We start from the raw sequence: 26,533 nt of genomic DNA, 5'->3' as shown, positions 1-26,533 counted from the left end.
TCCACTACTCCCACCCAGAGGCTGTCCATATGGTTGCAGTTGCACCTAAATGTGAGTGTTGGGAAGAGTGGCAGTCAACTATGACTTTCATATTTAAAGTATGGGCTAGAAGGAAAAGATGAGAGTAGTGGGAATATCCTGGGAATAGGGTTGAGCAGCGAAGCGTCAGTCTGGTTCAGGGGATTGAAGAAACTGCCATATATTACCCTACACAATTCTTACATGCTCTAAAAATAAGTCTCACTGCACTGCTCTCAACCCCACTACCATAATTTATGAGCCAATATTAATTTACTTACCCTACTCCTAGAGATGCTATAAATATTATGAAGACAAAAGCAGTTTTTTTGGAGGGGGAGCCTATTCAGTGCTGGCTTTTAAACCTCTTAAAGGAGAAACGCTTGATTATATCAGACAAGCCTTATGCTGGTGGGCACGAGTGCTGACATCACACACCATCACATCTTAGGTTGGCAAGTCAAAGAGTTGCTGAGAAAGTCCTTCAGGTGTGAAATTTACTTCTGTACAACATCTTCCTCAGCCCAAGCCACCCCACTTAAAATATTTTTTTATTAGGAGACCATTTGAATAAATAGACCGATATTCTCAGTATAGTGGGTCACCTTTTAATAATGATAGATATTTGCTGTATTGTGGGTCATTTACATTTATTTGAAGAGAAATTTAAATACTTTCCCATCCTTTTTTCTCTTATATTACCTTTGTAATAGAGAGGTTTTCAAGCATATCTCAATAACATCTCACCATACTGATACAATGGTGGTTGTGATTTAGTAGCCAAGGAACTTCTTTTCCTCCTTACATTTCCCCCCTTTAGCCTTGAATGCCTGCTGCATAAAGTTTTAGACGAGAACAGTAGCACCTAAATGCATTATTTAACTGTTTCTGTAGTATATCTTCTATCTCTGATCATAGTGGGCAAATTTCCTTGACTAGAACTATTATCTTCTCTCTTACATGTTACATGAGCAGTTTCACTCTTTATTGTCCTCTTTACTACTTGTGTCTGGCAGACAGGTGTCTTGATTTGTCTTTTAATCCAAATCAAATACAAAGTCACACCCTCAACAGCATGGGGTGCAACTGCACAAATATCTGTGCTTATACACAAACATCACTTGAAAGACACCTTACCACATGTTCAAACTGAATTCAATAATCCCATCGTTACACTAACTAAATAATAATATACACATAATAAAACAAAATGTTTTAACCAAAAGGGAGTTGGGAGCCTGATAATATAGTAAAATCCATGCTCCTGTTTAAAAGGTTTAGTAGGACATTTATGTAAGTTGTAACAGGTAACATTTTCCTCTAGATTCCCCACTTTTAAACAACAATCAGCTTTTCTAGTTGGATTGTTGTCCATCCACCTTTTATTGATTTAAATTTGGACACTTTGACTCTACAGAATTTTGTTTTATATTATCTATCCTACACTATTATGTTTTACTTGCTTTCAGGTACTAGGATGATGGGATCAGAGAAATACTAAGGTGACAAGCACCTTAAAAATAGTATAGACACAGAGATTCTTAATGGGGCAGTGCCCCATCTGTTGCAAGGGAGGGAAGAAGCCTTTCAACATCCAAACTGTAATATTTGATAACTGTCTGGTGCAATGCCAGATCTGGAGGAGCTGCACCCAGCAGGAGCTTCCTTCGCCTACTGCCCCCTCGGTACAGAGCTAAGGAGGAGTGTTCTGGGCAGTGCCCTGATCCCCACCCAAGGGCCGGGCAAACCCTTTATTCCCGTTGCCGCCAGTGCTACCGCAGCTTCCAGACAGACCCCTTTCCCAGCGCATGCAGACAGATGAGCCTCTTCAGCTGCCAGACTCACCGGGGGAAACGGAGTCAACCCGTGGCCCAGCTCCCCGCCCCGTGCCGGGCCCTTCTACTCCAATGCACAGATCCCCTTCGCTCCAGCCGGGCTCCTCAAAGCTCCACACCGACCTCCCTCACGCCACCTCCCCAGGGCCCTCACACCCCTGCGCTGAGCCCTGCCCTTCCTCCCACCGGGCCCCTTGAGCCCTGGCACGGATCCCTCTCGCCGATGCCCCCTGCCCACATGCAGCCCCCTCCGCCGGCTGGGGTGCCCGGGCCGCCCCGGACAGGTGGAGGGGGAGCGCAGGCGAGGCAGGACACCAGCCACGCTCAGGCTTTCCTGGGGGAGGTCCCCGGGCACAGGCCCGCGGTCCCCGGCCTCGATTAGTCGCGCTTACCGGCCGCCCTGTTGCGCCGGGTGGTGTTGATGCTGCTGCTGCTGGAGGAGGTGCTGGAGCTGCAGCAGCTGGAACTGCTGCTGGTTGAACATGTCTGGGGGGCCCCACGCCGAGCGAGCCTGGGACAAAACGCAGGAGAATGAGGGAGGGACCCGCGGCGGGGGGGGGGTTCAGGCTCGGAGCAGCCGCTGAGCCGCGACCCGCCGCCCGTCCATTCACTCATCGGAGGGCCGCCCCCCGCGGTCACCGCAAGCAGCAGCCGGCGGGGGGGGGGGACCTTCCGGACCGCACCCCCGACAAATCCCTCCTCAAGGGGCGCCTGCGAGCCCCCTGCTCGGGTTTGCATCGAGCCCCTTCCCGGGGCACCGGGACTCCCGCTGCAACCAACCTGCCTTTACATTTCTTGACCGACAGCCTCCATCTTATTGCCCAGAACAATAACCACCTGCCGCCGCCGCTGCCAGGCGGCTCGCTCCGGCTTCTCAGCGCCGCCTCGCTGCACCGAACCAGCCCGCTCCCCGCGAAAGCGGAGCCAGGAAGCCGGAGCGCAGCGCTCGCTGTCGAGTCAGCTCCTTCTGGGGGCCTGGAGGAGCCGTTGCACCTCTTCGCCTTCCTCCCGAATCTCATTCAGCTGAGGGATTCCCGCTAGGAACAAGGGATTTTGCTGCGTGTTTCAGTGGGACACTTAATATCTCCTTCCCCATCTTCCTGGAGTCTCATTGAAATTGCCCCAGGGTGGGACACCTCTGCTACCTTCTCCTTGTCCTCCACGCAGCCCACAATTCGAAGTAGGGTCCCTTGCACACAAGCAGGGCTGGGCACCATCTGTTCAGGGGCTGTGGCTAGGCGAATTGAGTAACCTGCTAAACGGGGAAGCAGATGGTAGCCAACATTTTTTTTTTTTTTACGGTCCAGGGGAATCCTTGGTATCTGCTGCAGATGGTAACTGTCTCACTAAGGAAATGGAAAATCCCTAGCACTCGCTGTCAATTTGTTGTGGTCTGATTTCCACAAACTTTGCCCTGAGAAAATTGTCTTTCTGGGAAAAATGAAACTTTTGCATCATTCTTGTGAGAATTTATTTTTATTTACAAGATTTTCTAACAAGTTTAGGTGCTTTCTCCTGATAGTGTGAAGCAAACCTTTCCTGTGGGTGTGGCAACTCTTCTAATGAACTCATTTGAAGTATGTGTCCAGTATCTGAGACCTCTAGCTGAAAGAAGTGCTGTGAACTCTCATTTTCTCTTTAGACTCAATCTAGTGGGACAATAAGACTGAAGTCCTGATTTTTTGCTGTTTACTGTACTAGGGAGCCATCCTACAATAATTATTCATTTGAAAAGCTCTTAATCGTATGAATGGTCTCATTGACTTCAGTGAGACTACTCACACAAGTAAAGACTTTTGAAGGACTAATGGTTGCAGGATTGGTCCTTAGCTGGCTTTTTTTTTTCCTTTTTACTTTTTTGTACTGTCACGATTTTATAATAGTCTATCTGGAGATCCTGACCCTTAATGGCTAGCTGTGTTAATGCCTAGCAGGGCTGGCCTTACCATGAGGCGAACTGAGGGGGCCGCCTCAGGTGCCAGACTGTGTGTGGGGGGGGCCACTAGGACCCAGAGTTTCAAAGTTTTGGCCCAAGCGAGGGGCACGGGGGAGTCATCTGAGCTCCCCGCCTCAGGTGCCAAAACGTGGGTTGGCCCTGATGCCTAGACTCCTTAAGCCAGTCATTAATGGCTCAAAAACACGCTCCTGTTGATTTTTGTGGTTTAAGTTTTGTCCCAGGAAACAGTCATGGGAAAATTTATATGGAGTCTTTTTCACATTGCTCCACATAACTGATCCTTTTCCTCTACCATAATTACCCTACTGCAAAAACTGCCCTGGCTGAATAATTTGCAGTGGTGGAAGAGCAGGAAAAAGCCTTTGTAAGAAGATCCAGAGCAGTGATACACAGACCTCAGTGCTTCAGGAGCCAAATTAATGATCAACATTACCCCCAAAGAGCCACAGTAGTGTGAATTTATTATTTCATTTACTACAGTACTATATATTCAACACCTCTTAATGAGTAAGGAAACACATGATCATAGTAAAATCATCCTGATTTGGTTAATAACTTAATTAGTTAATAACATAGTAAAAGCATCGTGACTGGTTAATAATTAAATCACATAGTGTTTTAATATCATGTGCTGCAAAGAGCCACATTCAAGAGCCACTTGTGGCTCATAAGCTGCAGTCTGAGTATCAGTGTCCTAGAGACTTCGGTTAGAGAGGAAGGCTGACCCAGTAGTTTGGGCATAAGCCTGGGACTCAGAAGAACCAGGCTCTATTCCATACTCTGCTGCAGACTTCATGTGTTACTTTGGGCAAGCCATTTAGGATCCAACTGTAAGGGTATTTAGGTGCCTAGGGGGATTTTGAGAAGCACCTAAGCACTTCTGAATTCCCCAGTAGGCACCTATCTGCATTTTTAGGCACCTAAATACCTTTATAAATCTGCATGTGCTTCAGTTCCCCATTTTCCACAATGAGGATAAAAGCACTTCTTTATGTCACAGATGTTATGATGATAAATGACTGGGAGAGCTGGCAGTGACCCTTATATTTAGGGTTCTAAGTAGCCCCATGGTGCATATGTATTGTGATACTCTTTAACTACATGATCACATACTGCTTTTTCCACAGAACACTGAGGGTACATCTACACTTCAGAACAAAACAAACCCAAACAAAACCCCTGGAGCAGCAAGTCTCAGACTCTGGCTCACAGGGCTCATGCTAGAGGGCTAAAAATAGCAATGTAGTTCCTGCTTGGCCTAGAGCCTGGCCTCTGAGACTCACCCCTCTTCCTGGGTTTCAGAGCCTGGGCTACAGCCCAAACTGGAATGTCTATACTACAATTTTCAGCCTTGTAGTGTGAGCCCCAGGCAGCTGACCACGGCTACAAGACTCCTGGCTGCAGGGTTTTAGGCAATGTACATGTACCCTGAAACCTGTGGTGCCCAAGAAAACAGAATTAAGATTGCAGAGGCAATCATACATTTGGCATTTCCTAACTTCTGCTTGACTTTGCAACTTAAATAACAGACTTTTAACTCACTCTTTGTATGTAATATATAAAAGATTGTGAGATGCTCAGATATTACAGTTCTGGGAGCCATATAAGTACCTAAAATAATGTCTATATAATAAAATTCCAGGAATGTCACTCCGTGTGACAGTCTGAAGCCTAAAATGTCTGTAGTCAGTGTGAAGTGATGGAAGAAGCTACAAGCATGGCTGAGGGCTCTTTTTGTTCAGAGTATTGTCAGGTTGAATCATCTCTGGGTTTCATGGTCTGTTACTGTCAATTTTTAAATTCTCAGACATTTTGACTTTACAAATTGCACACCCATGCCACAGCAAGGCCTGTATCTACGCCATCGCTAGAGTCCTAGACCACTGTGATATCAGATGTAACTCAGTCAGAGCACCACCTTTACAGCTAATTTGCATGTAGTTTAACTGGTGATATGACACAGAAGTGGACTACTTGGCCCAACTGCCAAAGTTCATCCACACAACAATACAACCAGCACACAATAAACCCCAAAACACATATAGCTCCTCACCGTAACACACAGCCCTCATTTGTCACCTACACAAAGCAGCAGGAATTTACCAGCACAACCTCCCCTGCCCCCGAAACAAACTAACATTACCACCCACCAACCCAAACCCACACACAATAACTCCAGTCACACAAAGCCCTTCCCTGCAGCACACCTCTCATTTGCCACCCACATGACTCTCCAAGCACAACACAATACACACACAAATCAACACGATCACCCCCACAACACAGCCAGCAAACACAGTAATCCCAAACATCACTCTGAAGCCTAAAGTGTCTGTTGAGTCAGTGTGAAATGTTGGAATCAACTACAAGCATGGTTGAAAGCTTTGTGTTTAGAATATCTCCAGGTTCAATTAACACTGGGATTCGTGGTCTCTTATCATCCAACTGTTAAGTTCTCAGCCCTTTTTCATGAGTTTATGAATTACACCCATGCAGCAGCATGAGCTTTCGGTTGCTAGTAATTTATATTAATTATATTATATTATATTAGTGTTTATAATTATATTACTAATTTATTATGGTACAATAGACCCTAGAGGTCTCAATCAGAGACAGAATCCTGGGCTCCATTGTGCAAGGTCCTGTACAAATATGAAATAAAGAGCTGCTCCCAGCCATAAGAATTTATGGTCATAGGCCTGCAATTCACTGCATGCAGGTTCACTGCTGCACCCACACTGAACCTCCTTGACATCACTGGGTCTCTGCGCAGGCATAGTAAATTTCAGAAAATTATATGGGAAAATACCTGCCATTTTGTGCAACCTGGGACATTCCATAAATTGCTCTTTAGAGATACCTTTATTAACATTGGATATAAATTACCCCTAGCAGGGATGGTTTAGTAGAATACAGAAAATGCTAGTAGAGAGAAGAGAAATCATCCCATTATTCTTTACTTCAGTTTGCTCACTGTAAACACAGAGGCTTAAGTGACCAGCCTAGAAAATGTGGTTAGGGTTCTTTTTCTTTCCTTCTCTCATTTTCATATACATATATATTTAGCCACAGCTGTGGGAAGCAAAATAGCATACCCCTGCTGACAGCTGAATGGTACCACAAATAATCAAACACAGCACTTGTACATGGGGAATTACCTCTCATCCCCAGTAGGGGCTAAGAGTTCTTTTGTGCTTTTTAATGATCCTGTATCTTGCTTCTATACTGCAAAACATGTGTGTATGGGGTAAATATGTGTCATTCCAGGAGGCTACATGAAAACTAAACAACTGTGGTGCCACAGTAAGTAAACAATACAATATTTCTAATCAATCCCTTTGTCACATAAACCCGAGCACCCACAGGACTCCAGTTACGGTGTCCCCATCCTGTCTCACTGACCATGGCAATAAATTAAACAATTATGAGAACTAAAAGGCCAACACAAGAAAAAGCTAGAAAAACACCTGCAATTAAACAGACTAAAACCATTGAGTTGACTCATCCACCCGCCCTCCATGTGAGACAATTTGTGCTGCACTTCTATGTGATCTAGAGTACAAGCATGGGTTCTGGACTTGTGGGTCCTAATCTTGGCTCTGTGAAAGACTCACTGCGTGACTTTGCACAAGTTTATGCTCAAATTTTACTCCTGCTGGAATTCTGTGCCACTGCACAATGTGGAATTTGCACAGAATTAAAGTCCCCACAGAATTAATTTTTTCATGCAGAATTTGTGATTTTCACCATAATGATTCCTTTTTCCGGTTTTGCGTGTTTCAAATGTATTAGTTACGTGTAAATGTCTTTGCGCGCACATGACCCTACTGGTGCCGTCCTCCTTCTTATATTCCCTGCCAGCCTGAACCCACCCCCCTCTGCTCCCACCTATCACTGCACACCCCAGCATTCCCACCCTCGCCTGGCACGGGGGGTGTACATACTACCTCTGGAGATGAAGGGGTGTTGGCTGGCAAACATGTCTATGAGCCAACTCACACAAACACACACACCCTACCCTGGGTCTCCCTCCCCATCCTAACCACCTGCTATCCTACAACTAAATTATCGCTAACTCACCAGCCTTCCTCCTGCTACAGTGGCGTAACCCAAAAACCTTACAATACACATCGAAACTTGAATTTGTACAAGACATAACAGACAGACCCAAAACAGTCCTTAAGGATGCTAGCGCCCTCTTAGGCCAGGTTGTTACAATACTTTTGTATAACATGCTTTGGTGTAATGACTTGGTTTAAATAAAATATTTAATTTCAGTGAAACAGAAGATAACTGTCAACAAAGATGCATCAAGTTCTGTATTAATATGCCTAGTAAGGAATCTATTTGTCAAAAAACATTCCCTGAATCTTGTTTGTTGTCTGTATTGTTACAGAGATACTTGCTGACAGGTATTTTGAAATAAATTACCACAATAATTGAAACTGGTGTGATTATATTGTGTTATTTTGACAAATAAAATATGCAGAATTTTGCACAATTTTAAAATATTGTGCATAGAATTTTAAATCTTTTTTTTTTTGCACAGAATTCCTCCAGGAGGAAAATTTTCAGAAGCAGTTCCTGATTTCAGGATCCTCAATTTCTAGGTGCCCAACCTGAGGCGATCTTCAGAGGTGCCCAAAACTCCAGTTGAAGTTCATGGGGATGGTAGTATTCATCTATCCCACAGGCTTAGTTAATTAATGTTGTGAGCCTTAGTTAATTAATGCTTATGAAGCATCTCAAGATCCTATCATCCACTCTTTGTCCTATTGCCCCATAAACCTGTTCCCAATAGTTCTTGATTGATGGGCAGGTTCACTGTATATGAACTAAAATATTTATTTTGAGTGCACCCTCTCCACCACACTGGCAAATAACTTATATTAATTCAGAATTATTAATCTACTAATTCAGTCTCCCTAGGTTAAAATATATCATAGCTACTGTTTGACCATGTGAAATGCACAGAGAATTCTGCTTTACTTGAAATATTAATCACTTACCCAAGCATCTATTCTTGTCCAAATCCCTTTTGTTTTGGACAATATCATTCAACTTATTGTTTCCTTGCTTAGATCCCAACTTCAGTGGCGTTGCACAAGGGGCATATTTGACTCAGTGTCTTGTAAAGTATTTATCCTTTTAAAACTTTTTTTGTGAGAGGGTGAAGGTGTATAAGGTTGTTCAACAAATTTCCTGTTTCAGAAGTGAAGTGTAACAGAGCATATATTTCATGTGATTTTCCTAAAGGGCAAACTACATATCTGAAAACATAACAAATTATGGGCTGCATCCATTCCAGATAACTGTTCTTATTGCAACCACCTTGAAAGACAGAAATTCCTCTCCTTTTGAATAACTCAGAGAATCTGTTCAAAGTGCTGTAGCACAGAATAGGCACTTTAAAAGTGCATGTGTGTATATATATTCTTCTATATTGATAAACATGGTGGCAATCCTGTTCCCCCAACCCTTCATTAGCGTTTATATTCTTATGTCTATTTATAGAAGTCTCCTGGATGCACACAGGCTCAAGAACATGAACCACCTGGTGTAGGGTTACTCTATAAAGTTACCAACTTTCTAATCACACAAAACCGAACACCCATGCCCTGCCCCTTCTCTGAGGCCCCCACCTTGCTCCATCCTCTGCTCTCCCCCAGCCTTACTCACTTTCACTGGGCTGGGGCAGAGAGTTGGGGTGTGGGAGGTGGTGAGGGCTCCACCTGGGGGTGCGGGCTCTGGGATGGGGCTGGGGATGAGGGGTTTGGGTGCAGGAGAGGGCTCCGGGTTGGGGTAAGGGGTTGGGGTGTGCGTGGCAGGGTGACTACTCTGGCTGGGGGTGCAGGCTCTGGGGTGGGCCAGGGATAAGAGGTCTGGGGTGCAGGAGGGGTCTGGAGATGAGGAGATTGGGGTGTGGAAGGAGGTGTGGGCTCCATCTGGGGGTGTGGGCTCTGGGGTGGAGCCAGGGATGAAGAGTTTGAGGTGCAGGAGGGGGCTCTGGGCTGGGGCAGGTGGTTAGTGTGCAGGGGAGTGAGGGCTCTGGCTGGGGGTGCAGACTCTGGGGTGGGTCTGGGGATGAGGGGTTTGGAGTGCTGGAGAGGGATGGGGCAGGAGATTGGGATGTTTGCGGGGGCGGGCTCCGGGAGGGAGTGTGGGTGTGGGACAGGACACTGGGCATTTTCTCCACAGGTCTGAGGAGTGAGAGTCAGCTCCCTGCAAGACAGCTCCTTGTCTTGTGGAGGTGGACTCTGCTAGCTACTTGCTCAGATTAATCACTTTTTAAGGGGTATAGTTTCAAATAAGGGCTTTCAAACTGCACTAACAATATCTGTGGGCAGGACTGTTTGCATGAGCTAATGGGGATTTACCCCCACAAAACCAGTGCACCTAGCTACATGCTTGCCTGGAAACAGATGGACCTGCAAATACAAGGTGCATTTATCCACAGGTGCATTTTTAGAAATTAATTAAAATGTGGCCCTAGATAATTTAAAACACTTTAAAGAAATAGTTTCTTTCACTTTCTTTTTCAATTTATTTGCGTGTCCCAAAGCAGGGCTTTCTAGACAAGAAAGCAATTGTGGTTTTCCCTGTCTATTTCTGCTTGGAAATTTCCTACTTATTTCCAAGTCTCTCTTTTCTTCCAGTAATTGCTATACAGGATGATCACATAGCTTTTTTTTTTTTTTTTTTTTTAAACTAGTGCTACAAACTGCTGCATAAGTCATCAAGCAAGGAGATGCTTTGGAGTCATAAGGCATGCACCATCACATCTTGACACTCAGCAGATAGACTGTTCACTGCAAGGGTCTTACAGAAGCAGAAAATGAGGGATCTGAATTTGAGAGGTGCAGATTACCTCCAGCTCTCATTGAGATCAGTGAGTGATGTGGGTGATCAGAACCTCTTAAAATCAGATGACAGGTTCTTTCATATTTGTGCTTGGGGCTCCCGCTTTGCTGCCCATGATTTACATGACAAGAATTGTTGCAGAAGTCGTTAGGTAGACTCACTATGTGGCAATATTAATGAATCCTTACATCTGAAATGTGGCATACCAACATTGCATCCTCATTTACAAGTGCATCTGAAAACTGGGTAAAAGGCACTATGTTCTGTGCAGCTTTCAGTGTAATGTTAATGATAATTTACAGATTTTGAGTGAAAGCATCAACACAATTTACTGACATTTTCTGCAAATTTTTCACTCTTTTCTTCTCTCCTTCCCTAGTTTCTTGTCTGCATAGAGAAGGAGCTTGCTACTCTTGATAGTTTCCCCAGCACTCCTCTTGCCCCCTGCTGCCTCACCTGTATCAGGTACAGTAGCTTTTGTGATCAGAGGGTTCATCACTCTTCCTGAAATGAGGCAGGGTATAAAGAGCTCACATCAGACCTGTGGACAGTGTTTTCCCCAGGAATTGAAATGGGGGTGGAGGGGAGGGGTCAGCGCTAATGAGGGGTGAGACAGTGAGGGCGAAGGTGGGCTGTATAGCACCATAGTAAAAACTGAAAAATGTTTCATGACCATTTTATTAGATTTAAACTAATATTTTAAAATCACCACACAAATTAAAAGTTGCCTTCTCCAGCTTTCTAGGAAGCACAACATCTACATCCTTCTTGGTTTCTTGTTATAATTTTGCACGACTCTGTTAATGAGTTTCTTAAATGCAATGCGTTCATCTTTGGTGGCTTCTCATGTGTCTGGTACTTCCATTCCTTCAACTGATATGCTCATTAGTTCATTCACATGATCAGGCAGAAAGCAACTTCTTTCAGATCACAAAATTCTATTAAATGATGAAAAAGAACACTCAGCTATAGCTGTTGTGACTGGGAGTAGCAAGAGATGAATTCATACTACTTTCACGTCAGGAAACAGCACAAAGATCGGGTTGAGCCACTAGTGTTGATAAAAAAGTTGAAGTTAAATCTTCATTCCTTTGTCGTACAATATTCCACTCTGTGTTCAAATTCTCTATTCTGTCCTGAGCACATGGCAGCCTCATTGCTGGTACTGCCTCACTCCACTCAACTGTCGGTGTTATATAGGACAGTAATCTGTAAAAAGCTATGTAGAGGTTGAGTTGAATCTAGAAGTCACTGTTGTAGATTTTTAAGAATCAAGTCTGCGTACTTTTTCAGTTGTCTTAACACACACTTCTTGTCCTCTTCACTAAGGATTCAATATAAATGCCTTCATTAGTCAACTTCTGGACTGAAGTCTTTGCTTCTTCCAGAACTTTTTCAATGGATAGCTCTGATTGATCCAAATGTAGCTTCTATTGCTGGACAAAGATCTACTACTGTTGTAGCAGATGCCTGGATGGCATTGTTTAATGACTCAAGTGGTTTCAACAGTAGACTTATGAGAGAGAACAGCAATAGTCTTCTCTGAACGTAGTAGCAAAAGTAATCCACCAGCCTCACTATTTAGCTCCATCCCATCTTTGGAGATACTTTCCAAAGCCAATAATAACGGCTGGAGTAATTTTAAGACAACAGCCAAGGATTGCTTATGAGAAAGACAGAGGGTTTTTGCAGGTTGGACTAATTTGAACTTCAGTCCTAGTGTATCCTCTATATTTTCCAAGATATCCAGTCTTTTTGGACTCTTGCTGAAAAAAGAATATAATGAAGACATGAAATTTATAGCTTTTTAAAATGTCTTTTGAAGAGCCTGCTGCTCATACTAGCGCTAGTTGGAGTAGATGGCCTTTGCAGTGTGTATAGGAGAGATTAGGATTACTTTTCTTTAAGCAAAGTTTGTACTCCACCATGTCTTCCAGAGAAGTTTGCAGCTCCATCAAATGCACAAGCAGCCATCTGTTTGGGGTCCAATTGACAGGCATTTAACTCTTCCAAGATGTGGGTTGTCACAGATGCAGCTGATGTGTCTTCTATAACTTGAACATCTAGAAATGCATCTACTGGCCTACCCCTGACATCAAGACAACATACATGAGGACTTAATACTTGATGCCCATTTGCATCAGTGTATTCATCAGCCATGTCTGCAAATTTTTTGAATGTGGCAAGAGAGTTCTTCAGTTTTTTCAACTGAAGAGTCTTTCACTGTCGCACCACATGCTTCTAGCCAGTTATTTGAGTTTCTTGCAGAAAAAGACAGTGAGCGTTTGCTGGTCTTGTTCGGAACCAGTGTTCAGCTTCAGGATGAACAAGTGACCATGCCCTTAACATTGGCCTCCAGTTTGTAGTATCTCTTGCCTAAATAGAAAGTAGGATGCCACAGCCATGTTGGTTCGCATGAACTGTATTGTGTCTCCAGCATTCTTAACAGCCTCCTTAACACTCACCGGTGTTGTCCTTGGTCAGTGGAGACTCAGAGTTCAGAGGTGCTTTCACATGAGTTCACCTCCCAGGTGGGGAGCAAGAAGGCACCTTGCTTGTTCCTCCAGCTGCTCACTGTTCGCTCTGGCCACTATTGTTCATTGTGCTACCGTTCACTCCATCGCTCTATTGCCAATGGCCCCGCGCCGTCACCTTCTGCTGCCACCTGCCACTGTAACCTCTGTGAGTTGGTCTCTTGAGGTTTCACCGGCTCTCAGTGATTTCAGCTGAGCTCTCAGTGGGGGAACCTCACTGCTAGTACAGGCTGGGCCGTCTCTTCCACAGATATACTGTCCAACAGCAGGTCTAAGCACTTTAGACCTGATTATCAGTGATTTCAGCTGTAGTGGTCACTTAACAAAACAAAAGACTATCTATGGAGCCTAATCAGCTCTGTCTTTAAACAGTGGAGAGGGGCAGGTCAAATACTACTTGTGACTCAGGCAGACCATCAAGCAAAAAACCTGTCCCCACCCTCTCTCTTGATGCCCTCAATCAGCACAGGCTGAGAACAGTTCTACTGCCCTTTACTCATACAATAAGAATAACAACATTTCATTACTCCCCCTCCCCCTGCATTCAAGTGATTTGTAACCCAGCACCAGCCAAAATCTATCACTTGGGCAACACAGCTCTTTTGCTGGATACCTAGGTAGATTAGGCGTGAATGTAAATACAATCTGGTCCTGAAGCCTTTCCCCACAGCCCTCAGCTCATCACTAGTTGTCAGGGAGAGCTCATTTAGACTTTGCTTACAAATCATAATTTGAAATTATTAGGTTGGCCAACATCACCAAAATGAATGCACTGACATTGTCATAAAAAACAGCAGCTGTATAAGGAAGCTAGTCTATGTTCATACTTTTCAAATCTATTATACTTTTTCAGATACATGTATTTTATCATACACTTTATATGCTTTTAAAGTGTGTATTAATGTTTCAATTTTAATTCAAATTTCCAAACAATCACTAAATTGGCAACACTGCATGTAACTAGTTCACAAAACTGCGGGGGGTGGGTTGGAAAATTCAGGGAGGGTATAAACCCCCCCTAGGGGGGGTGTAGGAAAATCTCTGACTGTGGACTCCACAAAAGTTGTGTGTGTGTGGCTTGAGAGCCAAAGATTATTAGTAATTTAAATTCTAATTTCACGAAAAATAAATATGAAAGTAAGAATAGCTGAGTGAGAACTCACAAGAAATCCAGTTGTTGCATCCCTTCTCTCCCTTCCTCTGGTTATATTAGTCAGATTTTTTTTTAAGGCACGAATGTCAGTTGCTGACACAATGCACTGTCAATGTTCTTTTGCAAGCCTTTTCTAAGAGAAACATAAATGTTTAAATTTAATTTCAGATCTCATAGGGAACAGAACGATCCTAAATGATAATTTCTGGAACATAAACTCACTCAGAGTGACATGCCTGTTTAGTATGTTAAACAGCCAGATGGGGGTCCAATATTTGGATAGTTTGATGGTGCTATTGCTAGCAAAAAGTGTTGATAGCTGCAATCAAATACAATCAATTTTATGACAGGTTTCAGAGTAACAGCCGTGTTAGTCTGTATTCGCAAAAAGAAAAGGAGTACTTGTGGCACCTTAGAGACTAACCAATTTATTTGAGCATGAGCTTTCGTGAGCTACAGCTCAAAGTGAGCTGTAGCTCACGAAAGCTCATGCTCAAATAAATTGGTTAGTCTCTAAGGTGCCACAAGTAATCAATTTTATGTAAATTTTAGAATTGCTGATTACAGCAAACCTCTGGTAAATGGCAGTTTTCCTATCAAGATGGTGGGGGGGAAGAGGGGGAGAGGCCTGCAAACATTTACATTGCCAGAGTGAAATACTTTGACCCTGACCTGTAAGGAATATTTTTATTTTCACCAAGGATACTTTCAGGTTAATTATGGCCCTAAATATTATTTTTGTAAAAACATTATTTTGCAAACTAAGCCAAATAGTTCCTCTTTATTATCTGAGCCTTTTAAAAAAAATCAGTGGAAACACATAACATTAAACATTTCCCTGCATTTTTTGTAAATCAAACATAGCAGCAATGTGCTAGTGCATTACAATCAGAAATTGAAACTGACTGGGAACAAAAGTGAAATGCATTTCTTCATTGTTCCTACTCTGGGAAATGCAAAAAGCAAAGATCAAACAGGAGCAACAGTGAAAAGTAAATTAAAAGTAAAATAAAATAAAATAAATAAACGTCTACTTTAGTGATTAGTAAACTAGGTAAGGGCACTTACAAGAACAGAGATTATTTACAGAGATATTAGTTAAAAATATATTTAGCTGTTAATCTGCAGTGTGTCTTGAATATTTAAAGTCAGCACTGATTTACTGCGTTTTGGGAGGAGTGAAATATTCTTGGCTTCTTCATTATAAATATATCAGGGATTATGCAGACCCTCCAGATTTCACATTCTGGAGGGTTGATTTTAATGCCAATTTTGAACCCCCCTTTTGTGTTGGAGAATTGTGTTGTGTTTCCCTGAGACACTGGAAGCCTCCCTTATTCTAGTGTCCCGGCTTGGGAGCAGATCCCAGGCTACGGAGGCAGGTACCCTAAAGACACCTGGCTCACGGCTTCAGAGTAACAGCCGTGTTAGTCTGTATTCGCAAAAAGAAAAGGAGTACTTGTGGCACCTTAGAGACTAACCAATTTAGTTGACCATGAGCTTTGGTGAGCTACAGCTCAGAAGTGAGCTGTAGCTCACCAAAGCTCATGCTCAAATAAATTGGTTAGTCTCTAAGGTGCCACAAGTACTCCTTTTCTTCTGGCTCACGGCATAGCTCCCTTTAGCAATCCGTGAACTACAACTCCCATGAAGCTCTCGGCCCTCAGGAGGGAGCCCTCTATCGGCCATTGCTGGTACGTGCGCTTTAAATCCCGTGAGGAGCCCTGTGGCTAGCGGGCTTGAGCTGGCAGTCGGGATAGCAGCGTTGCTGCAGAGATCCAGGGACCCAGGTTAGGTGGAGAGTGGAGGGCAAACCAACCCACCACGTAGCTGTGAGGTGGGGACAACCCCTGATGAGGGCTTGGGGGGCCAAACCCCAGCAGTAAATCCTTTGCAAAGCAAGCGGGGAGAAAGAGGGCTTTGCGTTGCAAGCCCAGGAGGCGAGAGCCCAGGCGGAGCTGCAGACATGGGGAACCGAGGGATGGAAGACCTCATCCCCCTGGTCAACAAGCTCCAGGACGCCTTCGCTTCCATCGGTCAGAACGCCGACTTGGACCTGCCCCAGATCGCTGTGGTGGGGGGACAGAGCGCCGGCAAGAGCTCAGTGTTGGAAAATTTTGTGGGAAGGTAAGATTTATAAACTATAGACGATTATAGGGGATGTTATGAGGGCTGTTGTCCCCGATGCATCTGTGTTGTGCAATGCATTGCTCAATGGACATGCAGTGCAAAGCTTAATGCAGTGCAATCCAGGACAGGGGAGGGGGGCTGATCTTGCTCCTCTGAACTTGGGATTCGTACTGGAGATGGATCATCCCAGCCCCTGCGACACACACAGATCCTAGTGCCGGGATTGCACTGCACCCTACAACGCAGAAATCAGGAGTCTCTATGACCGGTGACATTCCCTTGATTGGTTTCAGAGTAACAGCCGTGTTAGTCTGTATTCGCAAAAAGAAAAGGAGTACTTGTGGCACCTTAGAGACTAACCAATTTATTTGAGCATAAGCTTTCCTGAGCTCAAATAAATTGGTTAGTCTCTAAGGTGCCATTAGTACTCCTTTTCTTATTCCCTTGATTGTCACCTTCACTAGCAGGAGAGCCCTCCCCTCAGCATAAGATTAGAAGCGCATATGTGCTTATAAATGTCCGCTTTGAAATGGTAATATCTGATTGGGAACTGATCAAAGCAGATCGATGCTGGGCAGCATATTGCTTGGTGGGCTGGGAGGGGCGGGGGGAGTGTGTGTGAAAGAGGTTAAGAGGAGGATGAGGCACCAGACAAATCCTGCTTTTGGAGTGACTAATGCACAAAAGAAGCCATTTGTTTGGGGGTGGAGAGGGAGTAAGAAGGAACCGAGCTGATGTGTTGTCCACATCACAGGAGATTTAATGGTTTTAATCCTCAATCATTTATTTATTTATTTATGGGAGCTAAATACAAGAAGGCAGAATCCTGGGGATGAGCAGGATGGTAGGATGTCCCCCCTCACCCCTGCTGCTGGAGGACAATTGCTGCTGGGCACTGGCAGGGTGGGGAGGATGAGGAGTAGTGGAGGAAGGCACTGCTTCAAGGAGAGAATGAATAACATAGATGGTTGTATAGAATGTACAGAAAATTAATGGAAATCCAGTAAAGCACAGACAAAGGCTCCATATGTTATGTAATGTCAGGGATAGAAATGTCAGAGAAAAATAGCCATACTCTGGGGTGTCCCTTATTTTTATCACACATTAGAGACCTGCAAGCCAGAGCCAGAAATGATACAGCTTCCACATAATTTTCTAAAATGAATTATCTATGGTGATTCTAAAAAATACTGATCAGTTAATATTGTGTGTGCAGATAAATAACGGTATACAATCCCTGTTAAATACCAAGATGCCCGTTAGCCATTGTGATCTGAACAGATCATCAAGACTAGATTTCTTATTTGTTTTAAGTTTCACCCTGAAGAATCCCACAAGGTGAAATGCTAGGAAGAGTATGCTCTCATAGCATGTCCTCTGCTCCTGATTGTGTCTGGCTAGATACAGGACATGCCTTGAACGCTACACAGCCACCTAAAGATGGATGTGCTTGTTGTGAGGCTGAGCAGTAGTGGAATTTAAGTTCAATTTCATCCCCTCCCCACCCCCCTTCTCTGTCCTCCATGGTGGATGCCATGTCAGGAGCTATGGGGAGAAGCAGAAAAAGCAGTGGTTATTCCCCTATGTGCTCAACTCCCTGGGTGCTACCATTTTGTGACAGAAATATTCTGGTGCTTTCCCTTCATGTGACCGTCACAATAATCACCAGCAGCTTCAACAAATAGCTGGTGACCAGGGAAGGTGGTCTGCACACACATATTATACACAACACCTGGAGTGCATCATGAGCTTGTTTGTAGCTTGGTTAATCCTTCCCTATTAGGCATTGCTATCCTCTATGACCAGGATGCAGGTTGCTGCTGATTTCCCTCGGAGGAACTGCTGCTGTGACAGAGTGTTAGATTATTTTCTTCCACAAACTGTATTCTCCCTTTTCTTTCCCTGCTTTGTTGCGTGGGCGCTCTCTCTCTTCTTCTTTTGCCCCCTCTAGTCCTTGCACTATGACATCTACTAACAAAATTATTTTTATAACTCTTTTATCATTGAAAGAGCCTGTAATGAGCCTGAATAGGTCCATCTTTGGCGGTATATGAACAGAATGGTCCAATATGCTGTACAGGGGCCCAGGTGTCCCTGAGCTATGGGAGACAGTGTGCATTAGGGAGATGCCACTTTTGCTGTTTCTGGGGAAAAGAAAACAGAGCAAGAATCAGAGTAGTTGTTTAAACAAAACCCCCCATCGTTGCATATTCAAAAGAGCCTGAGATTCCTGCTTGCTGATTTTCAATGGTTTACTTTAGAACCTATTGGAGATCCCATTCTTATTAAGTGTTCCTGGGAATCATGGTGAGGGAAGGACTTCCAGAAGCCTCAGCTATAAGTATTATTTATTTGTATTACCACAGTGCCTAGGAGCTCCCAACATGGATCAGGACCCCATTGTGCTAGGTGCTGTACAAATACAGAACAAAAAGATGGTTTCTGCCCCAAAGAGCTTACAACCTACTGTGATCAAACCTGTTGAGAAGAGAAAAAGGGTTCCCAGAACTGTTAGCGAGCAAAACCCTGGTTAGCCTGTTGGGTTTATTGCTTCCATGACCCCTGAATGCTGAGAGTCAAATCTATCTTTTATGGAAGTTCTGAACAGTGACTGCTGCAATGATGTACCAGGTATGGCCAATGAGCAAGAACAGTATCAGAGCGAATAGTTCCTTTCCTTTAGATCTAGCAAGCAGAAGGGGACAAACTGTAACTCCACTGACTCCAATGCACAGCTGCAGAGTTTAGCTGCCTGACAGAGGGTAAATGAACTGATTTGGGGGAGGGATAGCTTAGTGGTTTGACCATTGGCCTGCTAAACTCAGGGAGAGTTCAATCCTTGAGAGGGCCATTTAGGGATCTCGTGCAAAAATTGGGGGTTAGTCCTGCTTTGAGCAGGGGGTTAGACTAGATGACCTCTTGAGGTCCCTTCCAACCCTGATATTCTATGATTTATATTATCCATAATTTTCCAATGATCTCTGTCTCAGTAGGGCTCATGACCTCACTGCATCCTATCAGTTATTTCCATGGTAGCACATTACGGTGCCAGAGCTTTTAGGATAATGAAGTAATGAAGGGTACCCACACAGGAGCTGACAGGACAAGATTGTTCACGGAAATAATTGGAGGGAAAATGGAAAACGCGTCAAAGGGAACTATTGACTTCTTCCATTTGATGCCATTAGGTGGCTGGGTGGCTCATGGGATTGGTAATAGATATGAAATCTCTTGCCACAGAAAGTACCTGTCTACATTACAAAATGAATTGTGTTTAAATATGGCTGTGACCCAGCCAGGTTCTAAGGTATTTTTTTCCTTGTTTGTGTGGACAGAGAAAGTCATGTTTGGGAGCCATGCTTTAATCTTCACTGGTATCTCAGCTAAAACATGGTTCCTTAACATGTTTATGACATGTTTTTTTTCTGTTCAGACAGGGAGGAAGAATCTGTGTTATAACATGGCGGGAACACACACATTAAAACATGATTATTGCTATGGTGAAACCTATGTCTCCAGTTTTTTTGGGATCAGGCTGTGGGTGAGATTGAGTCATCACCACCTGACAGCTGTTTAGTGCACAATATGAAATGAGTGGTGGGTCTCAGCCTAGTTCCACATGGACAGCTAGCCACATTAAAAAACAAACAACACAATACAATTGACAGTAGCTGGTCCTTTTGATAAAGGTGTCTCAGCAGAGAGGCCGAAGGCTGAATGTGTCATGAAGATTAAACTCCCCTCTTAATTCTAGAGGTAGTTCCTCCAGATCACACCAGCATGGTAGAATGGGGATGGTTTCACTAACATCACACCTGATCTGTGGATAAACAGGACTTCAGTCTCTAGGGCTTCCAATCCAGCATCTTCTGCTGACACTAACATTCAGTGTATGCTGAAATTTTCAAAATACAGAGGAACTACACTGAATGCAATAAATGTTATTTTGATTGATATCTTATCAAACAAGTACTTCTTCTGAGTGCAGTGGTTTGCTAGTCACTGCTAATTACTATCCCAGTATCACTTACGCTGCTGTTAACGGATTACCCAACAATGCAAAGCCTGTATTTATAATGGCAGATGTTGATGCGGCTGCTATATGTGCGTCTGCTGCTGAGGTCTCAGCATGGTGACTAACACCAGATGATGATGGTAAAACCCTCTAATGGTGTGGGATGAGCCTGATAGAAGAAAGGCAGCTGACATTTCTTTTCCCAGACTGGTTTATGCTGGGGCCTCAGAGCTGGCAGGAAGCTTAGTTTTGGTCCTCCCTAAGCATTGGCTGCTGTGGATGTGCTACCACTAGGACAACATCTTATGACATCACCCTCCCCTTTTTGTTCGTGATGCCTATTTGCTACTTCAGAGTGTCTGCCTGAATTGGCCCTACAGACTGCCAATGTTGGATGAATGGCTTGGATTGAGTGAGTAAAGCATGGGGATAGTTGAAGCTGATCTAATTTGAAATTGGACTTCCCAAATAGAGAGTCTGTAGGCAAGAAAATGGGGACACAGTTATTTCCAAAGTCCAGAAATGTTCACTCTCCTTTTATGGCACATGGCAAAATAAGTAGATAAATAAAAAGATGCCCTGCTGTCTAGCGATCTCAACGCATTTTAAAGACATGAGATAACTAAGCCTTCCAATATCCCAGGAAGTAGGAAACTATTATCACTATTAGATGAAAGAACTAAGATGCAGTGCTGCTAAGTCCAGAGTCACACAGCAATGAGAACCAACCCAACATTTTATTAGTCCCAGACCTGAGCATTAGCCTCAAGACCTTCTTCCCTCATAAAAACTTTTATATCCAGATCAAGCCCCTTCCAAAGATGGAATACTTTCCATGCCGAGTATGGAATCTTATGCCTTGTCCACACACACACTTGTACGGTTTTAACTATACAGTATAATTAAAGCGGTACAAACCACTGTGGAGGATCTAGTTCTACTGGCATAAATGTGCTCATAGTGGTATAGCATATTCCCATATGGGAAGAGGAGCTCTACCAGTGTAAGGACCTTCATGCCAGGATAACTCTGGCCACACTAGGGATTGTACTGATATAAGTATTTCAGTAAAAAACCCCACACCCCTAACCAACATAGTTATATGTGTACAAAAACTTGGTCTTAATGTATTTGCCTCAAGGGGATGCTCAGCATATAGGTGAAAGAATACAAAGGAACAAATATAAACCTAAGCCCTGCCAATACTAAGCTAGAACCTTTAGAAAAGTGTTTTGCAATAGACTGAATACAAGGCTAGGAGCCAAGAACTTTGTTCTGGATTTTATTTGGCCTCTGACTCTTTGGTGAGTAATTTAATGTCTCTGTGACTCATTCTCCGCACCTGTAAAATAGGGATAGTGATACTTGCCTACCTCTCAGAGATGATGATATGAAGCTTAATTAGGTGATATTTGTAAAATGCTTTGTAATGGAAAGGCGCAGTGGCATTATTTTAGATACAGTGCTGCCTAGAAATTCCCTCAGAAAAGGCAATCTTCATGGACACATATTCTCAAAAAGCAAAAGATATCTCAGGAGCACGCATTGGCCTGTCCAGGTACAGCAGGGTACATCACTGCTCACTCTGTCATCCTCAAAATGTATGGAGCTGAAACTTCTCTCTTGAGCAAACACTATGGCTGAAATAGTCAATGCTGCATATGTGAACTCGGGGTCCAGAGGTCCCAGGCAGTTTTGAAAATCTCAGCCTGTCGGTATTCTTGTGTCACTGTTCAGAGTAATGCTCAGCATTTATATATTACTTTAATGGTCAGATTTTAATTTATACCAAGAGCCCTTTAGACAACTCTGGCAGCATAAAGGGGCCTTAAAGTGGGTGTAAATGTGATTCATGCTCTCTTTGGGACCCCTTTTCACATCCAGAGTGCTGTAAAGGGACCTTAATGTGGCAAACCTTAAAAGCATTATACAATACACACACACCTGTAAGGAAAGTGATGAATAGTATCCCTATTTTGAAGACTGAGGCATGAGGGGTGAAGTGACTTGTCCAGGGCAATAGAGGTTGATAGAGTGAGAGAACTCCTACTCCTAGCCCTGGGCTCATGCCTTTTAACGGAATCCATTTATATTCCAACACCTGAATTATAACCTTTTTGTTTGTTTTAGCTGTATGTGTACATCCAAACAGTGGTAAGCCTCTGGGATTTAGTAAAGAACATACATCCATTTTCCTAAGATTAATAAAAAGCAACAAAGTACAATGCAGCACAAGAATAAATGTACATAGCATGCCATGATAAACCACAAGAAAAAGGAATTAACTCAAGAGAAATGTACATAGCTCTCAGCAATTGCCTGCGAAAGGAAGAGCATTTGAGCCAAAATATGACATGGATGATCAGAATATTGTAAACAGAGAATATAAATATATCACTGCAAACCTAGATAGCCCTGCTGCAACTCTTGTTCATGTGATTTGTCCTGTGGCTACTCACATGAGTGAGGATGCAGACTCAAGCCCTAAATAAACACCAGTTTCTTTGTATATTATATATCATCACTATTTCCTGAAGCAGTTCCCAGAGGTCTCACACCCTAAGAACCACTACACTTTTCACCTTGGCTCTTTTGACATTTTCCTACACTGTAACGTAAGTGTCGACCTTGTCTTCACTAGGGGAAAAAAGTGTGTTCTTACCATATGTTTGCTAATATGTGGTAATTAACAAGGGGTAAAATCCTGGTGAAGACAAGTTAGTTGTAGTTTTAATGTGTGTTAGCACATCAAAGTAAACCCTAGGCTCCCCTAGGGCTTACCTCAACCTGCTAACATGTGAAAACTACAAACTGCCTTGTCTTCACCAGGATTTTATCATATGTTAATTACCACGTTAGCTGACATGGTAAGAACACACCTTTTTTCCTAGTGTGAACACACCCCCTCCTCCTCGCACTTCAATAGTGCCTTTCATCTGAAGCTGTCCTAGCATTCCAAGCATTAGTTAATCTTCCCAATACTCTGCTGAAGTAGGTAAATGTTAGTATGCCAGTGTTACAGGTGTTAAACTGAGGCACAGAGCTGCTAAGTGATCTGAGTGCACACTGAGGCCAGGCCCACACTACAAATTTACATCGGTATAACTACTACGTCACACAGGGGTGTGAAAACTCCACACCCCAAGCGATGTAGTTATACTGACTTAACCCCCAGTGTAGACAGAGCTATGTCAATGGGAGAGCTCCTCCCACTGACATAGCTACTGCCTCTTGGGGAGATGGATTACCTACACCGATGGGAGAAGCTCTCCTGTTGGCATAATAGCATCTTCACTATAGCAGCACTGCTGCACCATACGTGACGACAAGCCCTTCGTCAGGAACAGAACTCAGGAGTCCTGAATACCAGTTCCCTGCCCTAATCACTAGACTTTCTAAAGACAGCGCATATAAACGTTCACCATGTTGTACATAATTATGTACAATATAATGATGTGAAGTTAGAGAATTAAAGGCAAGTGTTTTGAGACCCAACTTGAGACATTTCGGGACTGATTTTCAGAGATGCTGAGCAGCCACAGCTCCAGTTGAGTGGGTGCCTCAAGTTTGGTTACAGAAATTGAGGTGCTCCAAATCAGAGGCCACATCTGTAAATGTTGTCCTAATACAGTAAAATAAGATAAAAATGTTAACCCCTCCCTTGCCTGGCTTAGGGCTTGATGCTTCAAGATGTTGAGCATCCCCAGCTCGCACTGACTTAGGGTTTGATCTTGCCCCAAAGAAGTCTGTGGGATTTTCCAAATAGAGGATGCTTAGCATGCAGGATAAGCCCCTGAGAGAGCAACTAAGTTAACATAAAAGTTAATGAATCAAAGAGAAACTGTCTCTTGCTGTTTTAGTTGCACGAGCAAAGTTTGCCATGGTGTATTGAGCAGAGATTTTATTTGTAAGCAGGAGCCAAACCTATGTGTGCTCCACCCATATGAACCAATGCTAGGATTTTTTATTCAGTGCACTTAGTGTAGCAAAACCAGAGGCGTGGCTAAGGGGGTTATAGGCAGCCACCCAAAATGTAATGGTTTTCTGGCCAGATGCCCACGATAAAATTAACTTCTTTTGGGGAAGCCTCTCAGAATGAAAAGTAACCTGCTACCAATACCCATAGTCAATCCACTGCCTTCATGAGACACAGGCTAAATGGAATTTTTAAAAATATCTTTGGGTGTAATCCTTTCCTTCCTTCTTTGCAATGTATAATGAAGCAAGTCATGGCACAACTGGTAGGGAGGAGAACTGCAACTAGATCTGTATTTTAAAAACACCTCACTGTTATGATGCATGACAGAAAACGTCTTTGCAACAGGACAACACTCTCATCACAGTTAAACAGCGTCCCCTCTGATCTCAGAACTGTTTTTGCACATTCTGATTCAGAAAACTGGAACACCAACGGAGGGGGACACATAAGTAAGTGGGTAGGTGGGACTTGTGGCTAAAGAACAAGCCTAGGTCTCAGGGGACCTAAATTATATTCCTGGAACTGCCACTCAATTTCTGTATCTTACTTCCCCATCTGTACCCTACTACTTAAGTCATAGATGTGATACAATAACCTGTGTCACATCATACATAATCTTAATTCATGAATGGAAGTGCTCTGATCTTAACATAGAGGGTGCAAGAGAAGTGTCAATAGTTATATGGGAAAGAAAGGGTCTCCCTTTTATTAATAGCTAAATCCAAGCTCTTCAGGAATAAGGACAACGATATTCATCTTGCAGTTCTTTAAAATGAAGGAGCAGTATTCTTATTTACTGAGATGATTTGCCAGAGAGCTGTAGACATCCATGCAATTCACATTTACCAGCTGATATCAGGAAGAAATTTCCTCCTTGGGACAGTACTGCACAGTTAAGTGTATTATATGGAGAGTTTGTGCCTTTCTCTAAAGCAGCCAGCATTGGCCACTTTCAGAGATAGACTACAAGATATGATGGATCTGGTTATGATGCAGCAAGAAGCAGGATACCAGACTAGATGGATCACTAGTGTGTTTAATTGTAGCACTTCCTACATTCTCACATATATAGCCATGCAGAGAAACATGGAGAGCTGTGTACATTGTAAGCTCTTTGGGACAGGGAATGTCTTTTACTATATGTTTATACAGTACCTAGCACAATGGGGCCCTGATCTGACAAACAATAATGATTAATAACACAGTACTGATAATAGGAAAAAAAGAGAAGTATAAATCAAGATTGTGTTGGAATAGGGGCTGTTCCTATTATGGCTTCTATTATGGTTAGATTTATCTGGTGAGAAAAGTATATGCTTCAATCATGAACCAGAACAGAAAGCACCTCAATGATTGTAAGTCACATGGATCTGTGCACAGGGAAGTGATCAGTTATTCCACCGACCCTAGGTCAGAATACAGCTTAGGACTTCAGGATGTCTAGAGTCACTATCTCAACCAGTCTGCTCAGACCTGGAGGGCTCCAGATGCCAGACTATGTAAGGGGTACTGGTTCTGACAGCTCCAAAATGCTCTCTTCTTTTTCTTCCCCAGACTCTTTATCTAATTTCATCTATGGCATTTGTAATGTATCCATCATAGCATCTAGGCATTAATTTACATATTATTTACCTGGACCGATCTGATGGGTTTTAGTCACAGAAAGTATTTTTTCTCATTGCTTATTACTAAATATAAATATTAGGGTGGTAGTGAAGAGTGGCTGAAGATGATGCTCGTGAATGTTCCTCTCTTATTCATCCTTTCAGTATTTATTAAAGCAATACCACTGTTTTAATGGTTTTAAAATTATATTAACAGCTTGATTTAAGCTCAAAAGTCAAGATATTCAGAACAATTAATAATAGGTTGCACCTAAGTAGAGCTTTTTATCTTCAAAGTGCTTTGCAATCATTCACTAATAAATAATTGTCTATGAGGTAAAGTCGTTAAGTATTGTCTTAATCCCCATTATAAAGATGAGGAAACCGAGCCAGAGAGGTTAAGTGACTTGCTGAAGGCCACACAGTGAATGAGTGTCAGACTTGTGA

General features: G+C 43.2%; 2 protein-coding genes across 24 annotated transcripts in view; one reads left to right on the top strand and one right to left on the bottom strand.

Moving 5' to 3' along the window:
* CIZ1 (CDKN1A interacting zinc finger protein 1) overlaps nucleotides 1–26,533 on the bottom strand; it is a 52,117-nt gene that overhangs the window by 21,208 nt on the left and 4,376 nt on the right. Inside the window, exons 1-2 of one of the 4 annotated variants that reach the window (XM_084650233.1) lie at nucleotides 2,691–2,797; nucleotides 2,246–2,364 (exon numbers count right to left, since the gene is read on the bottom strand). In XM_084650233.1, coding sequence (XP_084506359.1) covers nucleotides 2,246–2,337 — 92 coding nt within the window. In that variant the 5' untranslated portion in view covers nucleotides 2,338–2,364; nucleotides 2,691–2,797. Of the gene's footprint in view, nucleotides 1–2,245; nucleotides 2,365–2,633; nucleotides 2,798–26,533 lie in introns of those variants that run through there. The other 3 variants (XM_084650230.1, XM_084650231.1, XM_084650232.1) reach the window with 3 other exon arrangements.
* The window catches only part of DNM1 (dynamin 1), a 103,980-nt gene continuing 93,529 nt past the window's right edge, over nucleotides 16,083–26,533 (top strand). For all 20 annotated transcript variants that reach the window (XR_014714332.1, XR_014714333.1, XR_014714334.1 and 17 more), the window contains exon 1: nucleotides 16,083–16,485. Coding sequence is in view for 16 of the 20 variants with exons in the window: in XM_084650225.1 (XP_084506351.1) it covers nucleotides 16,325–16,485 (161 nt within the window). In the remaining 4 variants the exon portion in view is untranslated. The remainder of the gene's footprint in view (nucleotides 16,486–26,533) is intronic.

Source organism: Lepidochelys olivacea, assembly GCF_965140295.1.
Source record: "Lepidochelys olivacea isolate rLepOli2 genome assembly, chromosome: 16".
NCBI lineage: Eukaryota > Metazoa > Chordata > Testudines > Cheloniidae > Lepidochelys > Lepidochelys olivacea.
The sequence above is the reverse complement of the archived record's forward strand: the minus strand, read 5'-3'. Positions and strand labels throughout refer to the sequence as shown.